This window comes from Dermacentor silvarum, chromosome 3 (genome assembly GCF_013339745.2).
Source record: "Dermacentor silvarum isolate Dsil-2018 chromosome 3, BIME_Dsil_1.4, whole genome shotgun sequence".
Lineage (NCBI taxonomy): Eukaryota > Metazoa > Arthropoda > Arachnida > Ixodida > Ixodidae > Dermacentor > Dermacentor silvarum.
Window position 1 is genome coordinate 51,240,406 of NC_051156.1, and position 16,841 is coordinate 51,257,246.

General features: G+C 44.4%; 1 protein-coding gene across 8 annotated transcripts in view; it reads right to left on the reverse strand.

Moving 5' to 3' along the window:
• Positions 1 to 16,841, reverse strand: part of LOC119444336 (venom metalloproteinase antarease-like TtrivMP_A) — a 1,295,510-nt gene that overhangs the window by 1,073,570 nt on the left and 205,099 nt on the right. For 6 of the 8 annotated variants that reach the window (XM_049663289.1, XM_049663288.1, XM_049663285.1 and 3 more), the window contains exon 3: positions 9,250 to 9,342. The exons of the other annotated variants lie outside the window; for them this stretch is intronic. In XM_049663289.1, the coding sequence (XP_049519246.1) occupies positions 9,250 to 9,342 (93 nt within the window). The remainder of the gene's footprint in view (positions 1 to 9,249; positions 9,343 to 16,841) is intronic. 8 annotated transcript variants of the gene reach the window in all.

Sequence of the window (16,841 nt, forward strand, 5' to 3'; positions counted from 1 at the left end):
GTCAGTTCAAAGAGGAGGTCTCCGCTTGCCATCTTTGAGGCTTTATAGCCAGGTCCGATCGTATTTGCTAAGCATTTCGATACTAAGAAAGGTGACAGTTTTCTTACCGTTGTGTTTCCTTCACTGTGAAGGACATGGTATTTTGGGACGGTGTCTAGATCAGTTCTTAGGGTAAATTGAAAGAGTGAATCGGTGCGACCCCGTTTCAGAGGCCTATCTGGAAGTCGGGGGAGCGCTTCTGCCATAATATGGTTTCAAAATTCGGCGGCGGTGGTAGCCACCCATCACCGAGCCCAACAAGGGGTCGCTACAGGTTACGAAAAACCTGCAGACGCCAGCTATGCACCGCCACTATAACCTAATGTACCTACCCAAGACTGGATAGATACACACGGTTAACCCTCGCTGTCTGGAAAAACGAGAAGGAAATGAAGTGAGTAGAAGACAGGAAAGATTGAAATTGAGAAAGAGAGAGAAACGAAGACTTAAGAGGGGGACAGGAAAATGCAAATACCGATTTCCCCCGGGTGGGTCAGTCCGGGGGTGCTGTCTACGTGAAGCCGAGGCCAAAGGGGTGTGTTGCCTCCGCCGAGGGTCCTTAAAGGTCTAAACTCCCGGCATCGGCTCAACCCCCAGGATCCCCTTTTCCCCGGATACGGCTAAGCCGCGCACGGTTAGACGCGGGAGGGTACGGCCCTCGTATGCTTGGGTCCGTGGTGTCGCCACAGACCAAACGCCTGCTTACGCAGACGCCCCTGCGGGGCCATCGTATGTGATTGTGTTCATGTCTGCACATCATTACTGTGTGGGGATGTTGAAGAAAATCCCGGTAATAGCAATGCTGACAGGTCAAGTGGCTATCCGTAGCGACTTGAAGGAAGTGAAATTGAAACTTACTGAAACTCAAAAGGTTCTAAACAAATTCGGTGCGCGTTTAGTGAAAGTCGAGAACAAACTAAAGGAAGTGAGTGAGAAAGCTGGTATCATTGATAGTTTAAATGATAACGTCATGAAATTTCGAAAGATTATCATGCAGCAACAAAGTAAGCTTACTGCACTGTAGGACCGAAATCGTCGAAATAACTTGGCGGTCTTTGGAATTACGGAGGGGCCGAATGAATCTTAAGAAGTACTTCGGCGCAAAGTTATCAATGAAGTTTTTTTTGTGATTAACTTGGAGTAAATTGCGAATCAGTAGGTCGAATTCACCGGCTTGGGAAATCCTCGTCAAACCGCCCGGTTATTCATTTTCAGGACTATGAAACAGAAGGTGCTCGGCAGATCTGCAAAGCTAAAAGGGACGAACATTGTTATCCAAAATGATTACTCTTTGGAAACCCTAAGAAAAAGAAAACAGCTATGGCTAACTACGAAACACGAGAAAACGGGAAAGAAAGTGTCACTCGTTAATGATAAACTTCGCAATGCAAAAACGCTTTACGTATAGGATGATGCATCTTCCACACGTGTTCCAGTTCTAGCTGCTGACAGCCAGGCTTCCGAGTCATAGCGATCACAGATACCTGACAAATTTTTGCGTAACCTTTCCTTGAATTCCAGGAGCATTGTCAACAAAATAGATAAACTGGAAATTTTGTTACTTACTTACGGCCCTCACTTGGTGGTTTTGACTGAGACCTGGTTAAATGAAAACGTTTGTGATAGTGAAGTTATTCCGCCTGGTTTTAGCATATATCGACGCGATCGTGGTTCATGTGGTGGGGGAATTGCAGTGATTGCTAAGTCTGGTATAGATGTTCATGTCATGCTACAAATCGAAGATCATGAGATCTTGTTTCTAAACATCACAACAAATGTGTTGTCGTTTGTACTCTGCGGTTTACAGGGCACCTGATGCTCATGTGTCTTTTCTTCCTAGACTGTGTAATCAATTGGTTAAGTTTTGCAGCGAAATATAATAACAGGAGACTTCAACTTGCCATCTATAAACTCGAAACATTTGGCGTACGGTGAATGCGATAATACGGATGCTATTCTTGATATAACGCTTCCTTTGAATGTTGAACAAATTGTATGTGATTTTACTTGAGAGCAAGCACTTCTGGACCTTTTTTTGTCAGTGAATCTTTTTTTAATATACTAATGTAGTTGAGCCTGGTATTTCAGACCATAAATTGTTGTTTTTCACCTGGTCGTGTCCCAGGGATGCAAGATGCAGTCGATCTAGTGGGACAAATCATAGAGATTTTGAACGAAGTGATGATACCTAAAATATTGATTATTTAGAGAAAACGCTAGTTATTGCTGCTCATTCTGGGAATGCTCGTGACCTATGGTGTCACCTTAAACAAGTAGTGTCATTCTGTACTAAAAACTTTGTACCTATGAGAAGGGCTAGTAAAAATCGCAAAGATCCGTGGGTTAGTCGTGAATCATACACGTAAACTAAAACGATTGAGAAAGAAACAAAATAAGTGTAACAGGACCCTCATGTAACTGAGCAACAAATTGGCAATTAAGGTGCAACAAGCAAAGCCTACTTACGTCACTTTTTTACTTCCAGAATTTCTTAGAACGGATCCATAAAAATTTTGGCGTTATTGCGAAAAGACAAATGAGTCTATTCGAAAAATTTCAGTAAATTATCACCTTGTCGATAACGCAGCTGATATAGCTCACGTATTTCATGTATACTTTCACAGTGTTTTTCCCCTAATGACAACTACAGCATACACAAGGAACTTTTGAAGACAGAAATACCACTGATAACAAGCGCGGGGGTTCTATCTATGCTACGTAAATTGAACGAAAGAAAGCGCGGGTAAGGATGGCATCCCTACTGCGTTCTTGAAACGCTTTGCAGCGCAGATTGCCGACTACTTGGCAAATCTTTTTCAACTTTATTTAACCACTAGTGAGCTTCCTGATGTCTGAAAAATAGGACGCGTTGTGCCGATTTTTAATAAAGGCGACGAGCTTAACATAACAAATTATAGGCCCTGTGGATTATATCTACTTGTTCGAAACTTATGGAACACGTCATAGCTGGATATATAAGGTCTTTTTTGTCTGATAATAAAATTTTGTCTCCTTATCACAACAGGATTTACCAAGGGAAGATCTACTACGACTCAGTTACTCACCACTGTACGTGACTTTATAATGACATTGGTCCACTCGGGGCAAAAAGATGCATTCTTTATAGATTTTAGCAAGGCGTTTGACAAGGTGTCGCACTACGAAACTAATACAAAAGCTGAAATTAACCGGCCTTCCCTGCTACTTAGTGAAATGGGTTGAAGCATACTTGCATAGCAGAAAACATTTTGTTGTAGTGAATGAGTGTGCGTCTGATATGCTCCCTAGTTTCTTCTGGTGTGCCTCGGGGCAGTGTACTCGGACCCTTGCTTTTCTTACTTTATGTGAATGATCTTATGGAATGTTTGCCTGTTACAGTGTGTAGAAAACTTTTTGTTGATGATTGTACTATATACAAGGAGATATTGTGTGAGAGTGATCACGTTGTATTGCAGGACCAAGATTGAGCAGTGGTGTCGAACTTGGGATATGGAAATTAACAGTGCACGTAAGTTGCACGTATTAACAGTTACACGTAAATTACAGCCTAGTTCTTATTCCTATACTCTTTGTAACCAAGAAATAGCAAAGGTTGCAAGCTGGAAGTATTTAGGCGTTACACTTACTTCTAAATTATCCTGGTCAGCTCACGTTTCAGATATATGTGCATCAGCATATAAGAAGTTGTTTCCTAAGAAGGAAACTGAACAAAGTTCCAGCAAGGTAATGTTACCAGCGTACAATACTTACATAAGGTCGAAATTAGAATATTCTTCCCTAATTGGAGATCGCGAAACTAAGCAGGATATATATGTATATATATAAACTTGAGATGTTACAAAGAAAGGCAATCAAATTCTTTTTTGGGTTCATGAAGCAAGAACACGGGATTACAACATTACTGGTGCATCAAAAATATGCTCGTATAGTGTTCTTGCATAACATGTTGAAAGGTAAATTTGACATGTGCATACCTTCATATGTAAAACCCTTAGACACCAGAAAGACTCGACACAATCATGACCATGCACTGAATCCGATATTTGTCCCCAGACAATTTATGACTGGAACGCTCTTCCTAAAACCATTTTTGAGGAGGCTGATTTTCAAACAGCACTGGAAAAATTGTTGTTTTAGTTTTCTATTTGCTTGTTACAAAGTACGTATTATATGTGTAGTGATGTAAGCCTGTTTGATTGCTAATGGCGTTATCCGTTTGTAATCCCGATTTATACTAATTATGTTTTGATTTCCCACTGCTGCTTGGGTCTGTCATAGCCTGCAGTATTGTGAAATAAATAAATAAATAAATAAATAAATAAATCGAAATAGTTGTGAACCGGGTACAAAGGCTCCTTCTATAACTAGCGATGAAATTAGCAGGGCCTTGAAAGACATGACCAGGAGAAAAGCTGCTGTAGAATATGGAATAACAGTAGATTTATTTAAAGATGGAGGAGATATCATGCGTGAAAAGCTTGCGGCAGTTTATACGCAATGCCTCACAACTTCAAGTGTACCAGAAAGCTGGACGAATGCCAACATTATACTAATCCATAAGAAGGGAGACATAAAAGAATTGAAGAATTATAGCACCCATTATCTTGCGTTCAGTATTGTATAAAATATTCACCAAGATAACTTCCAAAAGAATCAGGGCAACACTTGGCTTCAGCCAACCAAGAAAACAGGCTGGCCTCAGGAAGGGATATTCTACGATGGATGATATCCATGTCATCAATCAGTTAATCGAGAAGTCTGCGGAGTACAATCAACCTCTCTATATGGCTTTCATATTTTATGAAACGTCATTTGATTCAGTAGAGATACCAGCAGTCATAGAGGCATTGCGTACTCAAGGAGTACAGGAGGCATACGTGAATATCTGAGCAAATGTCTACAAGGATTCCACAGCTACCTTGGTTCTCCACAAGAAAAGTAGAAAGTTACCTATCAAGAAAGGGCTCAGGCAAGGAGACAAAATCTCTCCAATGCTATTCACTGCATGCTTAGAAGAAATATTCAAGCTCTTAGACTGGGAAGGCTTAGGAGTCGGGATCAACGGCGAGTATCTAAGCAACCTTCGGTTTGCAGATGACATTGTCCTATTCAGCAACAATGGAGACGAATTACAACAAATGATTGAGGACCTTAACCGAGAAAGTGTAAGAATTGGATTGAAGATGAATATGCAGAAGACAAAGATAATGTTCAATAGCCTGGCAAGAGAACAAGAATTCAGGATCGCCAGTCAGCCTCTACAATCAGTAAAGGAGTACATTTATCTAGTTACTCACAGGGGACCCTGATCATAAGAAAGGAAATTACAGAAGGATAAAATTGGGTTGGAGTGCATACGGCAGGCATTGCCAAATCCTGACTGTGAGCTTACCACTGTCGTTGAAAAGAAAAGTGTACAATCATTGCATTCTACCGGTGCTAACATATGAGGTAGAAACTTGGAGGTTAATAAAGAAGGTCGAGAACAAGTTAAGGACCACACAAAGAACGATGGAACGAAAAATCTTATGACTAACGTTAGGAGACGGGAAGAGAGCGGTGTGGATCAAAGAACAAACGGGATAGCCGATATTGTAGTTGGCATTAAGCGGAAGAAATTGAGCTACTAAGCGGTATAACCGATGGACCATTAGGGTTACAGAATGAATACCAAGAGAAGGGAAACGCAGTCGAGGTCGGCAAAAAACCAGGTAGGGTGAAGTTAGGAAATTTGCAGGCGCACGTTGGAGTATGCTAGTGCGAGACAGGGGTAATTGGAGATCGCAGTTAGAGGCCTTCGTCCCTGCAGTGAACATAAATATAGGCTGATGATGATGATGAGGATCCCTGCCCTACGAAAGTGAATGCCCAGCGAAGCTGTTGAAAACCACCACTACGGCTGTGGGTGCTATGCAATGATTTATGGCTTAAGAGTAATGGTAGTAGTGCTACGTTAGAGTAATATTAGGAATGGGAAGAATCGCAATTTTGACAACAGGCCAGCCGCCAGTCGACAGTGGTGCTGCAACAACGTTGAAATTATTTGCTAGGCTGGTTATTTTATATAGAAAATGCTAGGGATGTCACACCCCAAGTCCCAAGCTGGCTTCGCCACGGCAGCTTGTGAACAGTAATCTTTACCGGGAAACGTACGCAGGGAGCGCTACGTGCTTCGAAATGCTATCACGAGTGCATTATAATCAATTATGTGGATGGGATGCTTTTTTGAGCTTGTTCTTTATTGAAACGTATGCTGTTCTGCAGGCTTTATGCGTGATTCCAAAGAAGGTGTGCACTGTTCGCTGCACTTTGCTGAGTGCGTGTAGCCTCTGCCTTTCGGCGCTATGAGCCTTTGCATTTTTGCTCTGCTTACAAGGGTATGAGCCATTCATGATGATAGATTTCTGTCGACGGACGCGAAAGAATCCGGGGATGCTATCGCAGCTTCGCTGTAATACACGAGAAATTCAGCCGCCGATGCTACTGCTTCCGCACCTGGTGAAGCTGTTTTATATAAATTTATCTTTATATTTGTCGCCGATGCTCCCTTCGTTGCTGTTTCTTTCCTGTCGCGTGATACTGAGCAAGTGTTTAAAGATATCGGCGCTGTTGGCATAAGACCAGTTACGTCGCAGTTCAAGAGCAAGAAACCAAAAGTCAGTTATAGACCTAGTCAAGCAATAAAACTATGGTTGAGTACGTTCATTTTGATACCGTTTCTTGAGTCTACCGTTTGTATAATTGGACCGAATTTTGCGGCCCCGCAAGCGTAAAATTAAGGAGAGTCTAATATACTTGAAACCAACCTTTGTGGCCAGGTGCCCAGGCCAACCGTACTAGACGTAGGTGAAGACAAGCTACACGTAGGGTTTCTGTTTTTATTAGGCGAATTAATATCAATGCAGAAAGCGAAATAGATAACAATAATGAATATGTTCCGACTACTGTCGCCGAGAGGGTTGGGTGAAGTTTGTGCAGTGATGTACCTACCACAACAAGTTCAGACAATGTCATTGAAAATACAAGCAATGCCGTTCAGAAAGCGTTCGTGTTAATCTCAGTAAAATAATGTGGCCTGATATTTCACCGTAACCGACAATAAGGTTTATATAATCTTTAAATCGAAACCGATAAAATCATCGAATGAAGAACGTACCAGGGGTGCAGCCAGTCTAAAATATTCTCACATTTTGATCACATAATAACATACTGATTCGGTATTAGCCGGCTAATCAATGATCTGGAGATATCGTCTGCCAGTTGGCCTGATAGTGTTAATTAGAAAATAATAAAGTGCACTGAAGTGTTTTCATCTGTTATTCTTTCTAAAATTTTTGCTCAGCCGTTGCAGTGTTCTTTGCTCCCGCGTGCAGTGGAAAAAAGGAAAAGTGGTTCCAGTCCCAAAGTCAGGCAATGCGCATGCTCCCGAGAACTACCGTCCCATTTCATTTACAAGCATCTCATGCAAACTTTTGGAACACATTATTTAGTCTCACCTTGTTGACTTTTCGGAGAACAATTCATTCTTTCATTCCTGTCACACATGGCTTCAGAAAAATGGACTCGTGCGAAACCCAACCAGATTGCTTTACTAATGATCCTTTTGCTGCATCTGACAATTACTTTGACGTTGACTGTATTTTCTTGGACTATGCTGAGGCCTTTGATACCGTAACGCACGATCTACTAAAGCTTAAAGTCGATTAGTGTAACATTGATACTTTAATATTAGCTGGGATTAGGGACTTTCTTTCCAATGGAACCCGGTGCGTAACTGCTAATAACGCTTCCTCTGCTATCGGTTGCATCAGGGGTCCCGCAGGGATCCGTCTTCGGGCCTCTGCTTTTTCTAATTTATAATAACGACCTCCCTGACTGCATGAAATCGTCTTCAATTAACCTATTTGCTGATGACTGTGTAATATATCATAAGGTGAGTGACCCCGCCGAGTCCACTAGATTACAAGAAGACCTTAACAATTTATCCATATGGTGCAATGCAAGGAACATGATACTAAACTTGAATAAATGTAATTATATGCGCATATCACGCCGCACTAACAATACTGACGCACGCATGTATTTTCTGAATAGGTGTCCTCTCTGTCAAGGTAATTTTCAGAAGTATCTCTCCCTTTACATGACTCACGATCTATCTAGGCGCAAGCACGTTGAATATACTCGTATGGCTTCTAACGCTAGTCGCACGCTAGGCCACCTGCGCAGAAACTTACGCCGTTCATGCATCTTTAAAACTGACGCTCTACAAAACACTTGTTCGATCAAAATTAGAATATGCCTCGGCCATCTGGGATCCTCTACAAGCATCACTAACCCTCTCCCTCGAAGCCATTCAGAACCGCGCATCCCGCTTCATTGTATCTAATCACTCTCGTCATGATAGCGTTACACTCATGAAGCAAACCCGTAACATACCGGATCTTTCAGTACTTCATGCGTACAGTCTCCTCTGTCCTTTTCTATAAGATTTACCACAACCCGGTATTAAAAGAGAAACTTCTAACACCTCCTTCTTACTTTTCATCCTGGAAAGATCACCTTCGTAAAGTTTTCGTGCCATCCTTTCGCACGAATGCGTACTATTACTAGTTCTTACCTCACACGTGCAATGACAGGAACCACCTTCTCGCATCGGTCGCCAATATACAGACGCATCGAGGTTCAAGACTGCTGTTTTCCATACCATCTAACAAATCTTTTATTCATTGTTCTGCATTATTTTTCTGTGTATGTACCACTCCTTTCTGTAGCGCATACAGGCCTTGAAATTATGTAAAATAAATAAAATAAATAAATTTGGTATATGGTGCATCCATATAAAGGCGTCAACCAAGAGTGATCTTTCCCGCCATCGTGGGTTATATTAGACTAGATATTTGCAAACCAAGAGCGCTCTGACTTCGTCAATTCGGGCACAAGTTTCCTTCTATGCATTTTTTCAACAGCTGCAGATGAAAGCACACTATGTGGTCTAGAATATTCTATTGTAAGCAAAGGCCAGATACCTGCTGTACTTTACCAGTGCATCGGTACCGGGCAAAAACATCAATGAAAGGGCAAGTAGAGGGCTTTCTCGGTAAAATAGGCTGATTTACCCCACGAGCGTGCCGAGTCGTTTCATATCCAACTCAATAAGTGGTCCTAATTTGTTATTTCTGTAAAGATGCTAATATTGAACAAAATACTTACGACTTGCACGAAGCCGTCTTGCTCTCGTATTCGTAGAGAGGATTGGTGATGTGTGTCGTGGTACAGGCTCTCTTGGATAGAAGATGTGTCTACCTGTGAAAGAAATAGTTTGTGGTGGCGGTCATTCATAACCAGCAGAGTATAAATTTCTGCTTTGATAAAATGCATTCGGGTCTATCAAGTATTGTTTCCAGAAAATATATCTGCTGGCACCATGTATCCAATAATTGTAGACATTCTAGAATAATGCACCTTTCTTGAAGTTTAGTTGCGGAAACTACCGCATTGAAGCAACTGCTATTTGATTTCCTCACATGCAATTTTTTTGTTAAGTTATTTTACTTAGCTCGAACCACCTTGTTACGATATTTTAGATATGATCCAAGTTTCACTACATAACGTTTGCTGTTGGCTCCACATCCCTGTATTTAGCCTGCTATTTCATACGGTAGAAATGTGTGGAAATTAGACTTGCCTAAAAATTTTAAACCAAGATATTAAATTAAGAAAAATCTTTTATATACCTCTAGGAAGTGTGCTAGTGGTTTTGACAATTAATTTTGATCAAATTTCGCATTTTGTAATATAAAGCAAACGCGTGTCTCTAAGTTCCCTATCCGTTCATTTCAACACAGGCGCTGAGGGAGTTTTCCTGTTTCCTATCTAAAATACCTTTAACAAGGTTTACATGCGGTACACTTGAAACATGCTAATGAATTAAGCAGTAAATACTTATTTATTGGACTGCGCAGAAACACTGTAGTGGAGGGCCTCGGTATAACCGTCGGTCCACCTCAGGTTCCTTAAAGGGACACTAACGGCAAATATTAAGTCAAGCTAAAGCGCTAGATCATTGTTCGAGTACGTCTAAGGAGTTCAATGTTATCGCAAGCAGAGCTTTAGTATTCGATAAATTGAGGTAAGTGCAGGACACGATTAAAGATTCCCCTGAGATATTCAAGTACTATACCGATGACGAAGGCACTCATTATTATAATTATGTCATTATACTCAACCACTCGTAATAAATAAGATCATTGTATTACATTATAAGACGGGGAAAATGCCACTTCAGTTCCATTTGATATTTAGAAAAAGAAATCATTGACGTTACCCTTGACAACGGACGCGGGCGGTCGGAAAGGTCGAAAAGTTTTGTTTTCTTCAATCTGCGCTGCCCGCTCTTTCGCGTTTCAGTAGTTTCGTGATCTCGTAGTGCTCCGCTCGTTTTGCTGGCTCGTGAAATTCACATAAACTACAAGTAGCATAGAATGCCACGTCCACGTGATGTCGCGGGATTCCCCAACGGTCCACAGCACTTGACCAAGAGCAGCTGCACCGGCAATCCAAAGCTGCGTCTTGGCTCGGTTTGTCCGTTATCAGACTCTTAAATTTCGCGGAGAAAACCCTAGCGCCCTCTATAGGGCGCTGTTTCACTCATCGACGGCTGTAAAGGGTGGCGATGGCGTATTCAACGCCACCAGTCCCAGCTCGGGGACGGGTGATTTCAATGGTGCTTAAGGTATGCGAAGCTTCCAGAGACATTTTTCCCTTTAAAAAAGTATTTCCTTGGCCCGAAACAACTACTGAAATATTTCTGGAATGGTATTTCAACACTCCACATAGACTTTAGGGTCTTTAGACCTTTAGGGTCCTTTTAGCAAGCGCCCAAATCAAAGTACAAGAGCACTTTTGAGTTTCCTTCTATATATGACGCCGCCACCCCAGCCGGTAATAGAGCACGGCACATCGTGCTCATAACTAGAACTTCATTGCCATTGAGCCTACACGGCGGGTGAAACAGACTGATATAACCTACTCTTGCCGATTATTAGTGGTACAGTAAAATGAAACATATCTCGTCTAAGTGTTTTTCGAGAGGAGGGGAAGCCGCAGATATGAGAAGTTAAAGGAGGAAAAATATACTGTTCTCGAATAGACAGAAACACATTGTCGGCTCAGTATATAGAAGTACGATTCTCCACAGCACTGTATAAATTGTGGGGGCTACGTTGGCCTCCACATTTATTGCGAAGTATTGCTTGGCTCATTCCAGGCACTTTTTCGGCAGGCAGCTTCCTGTGTCGCTCAATTACGGGCAATGTTCAATAAAAGTACCTAAGTATTATATAGTGGCATTTAGCCTAAGCCAGCCTAGGTAGCAGTCCGGTGCTCTAACATATAAGCCATAACGACAGGAATACTTCTCTCGTGCGAGCTAGTGCGTTCCAATGTCTGGTGTGTGCGCTACACTGCATAGGACGGGCGCACATGCTCCCAAGACTCGGCTCTACAAATCTAGACAGACTCGGAAATGAAACGCACTAGCAATAACATATCTCTCCACCGTGTTTCGCCTGCGTCACGTCACATATAAAGAATATGCGTATACAAGTAAGAGTGTGCTAGCCTTTCTCATTATTTTCCGCGACTGCTATCACTTTAAGACGCTGTCTTATACTGCACCGTCTTTGCGATCGGCCCAAGTCACAACAAAAGAGGCTGTACCGTTTCAACTTCAACTATATTTTCAAATTTTCCCTCCTTTCCTTACAAAGAAGAAAAAGCATAGAAAAAAATTGCAAGGTCAAGGAACAAAAAAATTACACCATCTTCCCGTACGGGAACCCTGAGTAGTATGCGAAGCAGCCGTGGGGTCAACTCAAGGTAGTTTTTGCAGCTGTATAAACTTGGACATGCAGCAGCACCAGCCACGCGCAGAACTGTTGTCGACGCCGTCGGCGTTTTGCCCGCGTTCGCACCGAACGCGCGCGGCATTGGTGACTGTTGCCGGTGCCTCTGGGGCGCCTACCGTCGCGCCTCTAACCTAAGCTGATTCGCATTATCGCACGCGGAGCCGCTGGTGTTGCCATTCACTGCGCAATCGGGAGATGAAAGGAGCGTAGGAGAGGAGTGGAGGAATGCCGAGAGGAGAGGAGATGAGACAAGGAGAGGAGGGGGAGGGGGATGCGCATGCGCAGTAGGGGTGTGGACGCCGCACGGCGGAGGGATGGAGGGAGTGACATAGCCCCGAGCTTAAGATGCTTCGCATCTAAAAGCTGCATAAAAGCACCTTGACGGGATTCTTCCCCTTTCCTTAGCATCAGTTAAAGCAAATACAAACACAAAAATAGGTCACAGAAGTACAAAGCATATTCACATGTATACATATACAAAGGTCTATATTTAATAAGTACATTTACCCGCGCACAATTAAGGCTCTTCGTGCACATATGTATACTCGCGGACAACTTTCTGTGGCAATGAAGGGGAAGCTACGGAGGCAAAGCGCGCACAAGCGAGAGCGCTTCTGAAAAGAGTCCCGCGTTTTAATCCACATTGGTTTAGGCTGGGGAAGAGAAAACATAAGCAGTTTATTAGCAACAGTTAAATAAGACAGAGCACACCAGTGAAAGTAAAAGTTTGCTCATTTGGCGGCTTTTCTCTTCCGCGTCTGGGCAAACGCTAAACCGTCGCACGTGGAAGCTGCGTCGATTCAGCGTCTGTTCCAAGCAACCAAAAGCACTGTCAAATGCCGACGGACTACTTGGTGCGGTAAAACATGTGCAGCATCCACGCGCCTGTACCTTTCCCTTCATTGCCACAGAAAGTTGTCCGCGAGTTTAGCAAATGTTTATTTACGCTATACAGGTTTTTGTTGCGAAATATCGGTAACATCCAACCAGGGGCGTAGCCAGGGGGGGGGGGGGCGTTGGGGGGGTTCAAACCCCTCCCGAAATTTGTTGCGCAACCCCCCCCTCCCCCTTACCCACCCTTATTTCTCGTTGCTTCGCGCGGACATAATTCAAGAAACCGGTGCTACTATCACAATTTCATTCCTCGGTGCTTCCGTTTGGGTTGGTAATTTACAGCGAATCATGTCTGCATATGGTAAAAAAAACTGTCACGGTGTTTGTCAAGGCTTTCACATTCTGTGAGGTTTTGGGCGAGAATGTGGCGGCCGCATTCTGCAGCAACAAATGCGGCAGCCGCATTTTAGATAAAGGCGAAAATGCTCGAGGCCCGTTTAGATTTAGGTGCACGATAAAGACCCCAGGTGGTCTAAATTTCCGGTATACATTTCCGCCGCTACCCTTCAGGTGCCGGTTAGGCCGCGCTCGCGCAGGATCTTAGGCTACGTTCACACTTGGTCTCGAAGCTGGAGGAAGCGGCAAAATCTTGCAAAAATCCTGCCCGCCTAGGCGGCAAAACAGGCAGAAAAACAGGCTGCGAGCCAAATCGGTCTCGGGCCGATTTTTTCGCCATGGCGAAGCGGAAACGCGGCGGAAAGTCGTTCTGCTTCACTGGAAGCTACACTACCATGTAAACAACCGGTCGTAAAATTGAACATGGCACCAAAAGTGTAGGCTGCAATGCTGATCGACGCGATCAAGAACCACCCCTTGCTCTACGACAAGAGTGGTACTAAAACGTACTGTCAGCAATACTCGCCATAGTATTCAATGTCGCGCGACCGGAGGTGCGGTAATGAAGCCTTGGCGTGACCCAACTTTTAACACTTTAGCAAAGCCAGGCAAACCCATCACCAGCTGTTTCCGAGGTGTCCGCGTCTTCCGTTTATTCATTGTCCATTTCTAGAAAACAAGTAGGTAGAAGTATAAAAGCCATTTCTTCTTCCACTTCCATGGAAGACAATAGTTAAGCAGATTCCTCGTTGGCGCTCCATAATTCTCCTCGCACGTGCACGGTATGTTGCAGAAGTCGCGGGGTGCTTTTCTCGTCGCGACGATAGATTGGGAGCGTGGGTCTAACGTAGGACGCGCAGGCTTCGGCGAGCCCCAACACAAGGGCCAGCCCGGGTTTTAGCTTTCGTGTTCCCGTTGCCGCTTTGGTGTCCTGGAGGCGCCGACAATAATACGAAATGATAAAATGTTATTACAACTTGTAAATAAAATCCATTAAAGAAATATAATCACGATTAGGCACCAACCTGTGACTCAGCGCTACCGCGCCCGTGTGAGGAGAATTACGGAACGCCAACGGGGAATTTACCGAAGGTCGCAGATGACACGCGAAGTTGCGCAAGATGATCACATTTGATGACGGGTGGGTCAAAGAATGAACATACCGCTCTAAATGCGATAATGAGCGCCACCACGCCGACAAACGTACGCAGACTAGATGGATGTGGACGAAAGCGGCAGCTGCGGCCGAGGCGGTAGCAAAACAAATGTGAACAACTTGGACATGCGTGGAAAAAATCTTCTGGCTGCTTTGGCCTTTCCGCCCGCTTGCCGCTTCCCAAGTGTGAACGTAGCCTTAGTCTGCGCTCGAAACGTCTCTTGTATGCGATTGCGTCCCTACGGAAGGCTGGTAGTTACTGTTGTGTTGTTGAATCCCAAACCAGCAATTACGGAAGCCTGGTAGTTGCTGTTGTGTTGTGGAATCCCAAACCAGCAATGTACACACGAAGGGGTTGATGCCAGCAGTGAAATTCCACTGACTCGCAACAGAATGCACGAAACAGACAGCCGACAAGCATGGATTACTGCTGTGCGCAGTACAGCGTAAGTAAACTCTTGTTGCAGGCGCCGACAGTTCTCGTCGGAGTTCACGCGTCCTGAGAAATTGATTATGTGCACTATGCGCTGAAGAAGACCGGAGTTCATTCCTGCATCACTAGTACACCAATCAGTCGGGATTCTGTGAGGTACAAGGCGGCTTCCTGTTTGCACCGGCGTAAGTGAAGCAGAAATGAGTTGCACGCACTACTTAAAATGCGTACACATGCCATATCTATACTGTGTGGTGAAATTTTCTGTACAATTCTGAATCTGTTGACGTAAAGGCAAATGCCGGCTGCACGCTCGCACACAGCGGGAGACACAGCGGTCCATGCACTTGCCGCAGGAAAATGCAACCCTCTCGTATGAGGGAGCAGGGCGACGAAAGCTTCGAAAATAAAAAAAAGGCCTTACACGTTTTTGCGCGTATTTAAGTTTTCTAGCGCAAAGACGCAGCGAACAGGCTATTGCATGGGAGTAGGCATATAGCCTGGTCACACGTGCATTTTCACGCGCATAGCCGTCCTTGACTTGTGAAACGCACTTCGCCCCGGCGAGGACGACGCCATCTACCCTTAACGGAGATTAACAATTAATGATGTCTTCTCTGATCGGTCGGGTCGTCTGAATGATGCGTTTTCGAAGACCGGTCCATTGATTGGCGCGATGAGAGACCGTTGCTCCAAACGCCCACTGTAGCTGTCGTACTTACTGTATTATCCTGAGCTTACTTTACGTTTTACTTAATTTCTTCACAAGCACACGCGAAGGGGGGGGGGGGGGGGGGGCGTCCCATGTTTTGATATACATGTATAGAGTCTGCTTAAACTACCGATATTTATTATCGAACACGTCACATAGCGGAAAGCAGACTATTGCCCTCCCCCGCTCGGGCCGGCGAACCCCCCCCCCCCCCCCCCCCGAAAAACATTTCTGGCTACGCCCCTGCATCCAACGGTACAGAAAAAGAAATGCGGCACAAAAGGGAAATTAAAAAGAGGTTCGAGACATTGTAACCAGAATTGCAAATATTTTTTATAAAGCTTTACCATTCTTTATTACTAATACCGATAATCAGGTATCTGAAGCTGTCATTATCATACCAACCTCGTCACCAGTCGTCTTGCGGCTGACGTGCTGTGCACGCTTGCGTGACGCACGCATATTTGCTTGATGTACACACAAAAAAAAATCAGAGCCCTTCCACTCCGTGAAGACGGTCGAACAGCGAAGCTATGTTAGTTACACTGAGTGTTACGAGTGTTAGATGTGCATAAGTTGCACGTGATGCAATTGCGTAAATACAAATAAACACAGATCTACAACACGAACTTATATTGAAACGTTCCGACGCTACAAGAGGCAGCGACTTCCGACGCTACTCGACGAGTGTACAGTTCTCTGGTCGAAACCTGCCGAGCCGCCGCCAGAGGCATCGGCTGCAGTCACGGACACCGCGCGCGTTCGGTGCAAACGCTGGGAAACGCGGACGGCATCAGCAGCAGTTCTGCGCATTGCCTCGTTGCTGATGCTACCTATGTGCGTTTGTCTCAGTGTGTATTTTTCGCGTACAAGTTGCGCCACCTGTTTTTTCGCGACAGTAATGAGAGAAACAACGGGCCCGTTCACGAGCTAACTCTCTCTACGGTGGCTAGACTGTTAGGCGTGCCGACCGGGCGTAGTTCACTGCTTCTCCGCGTCATGACAGCAGGAATGGCACTGCTGTCGAAGGTCTGTCGCTTCGACAGATATCACTTTTTGCGACGCCGCGTGACCCAGAACTGTTCAAAAATCGAGTGTGCACTTCGCCGCGCTGACAAGAAACTTCAACCGCACTCGGTAGTGTGCGAGGGACACTTTTAAGGACTAGTTCGTTGAGCGTCACTACACTCATGTGATGGGCGGGCAGGTTGTACAGATTCTGGGAGCATATCCGCGACCAAGCGACGCTGTTCCATAAATACTTGCCGGCGCGCCTGCTTACCTATCAAAGACAATTCCAGCAAAGAGAAAAAGCAAGACTTTGACGGGATTTGGGCCGGTAAAATACGCCAAAAACGAAAGCGC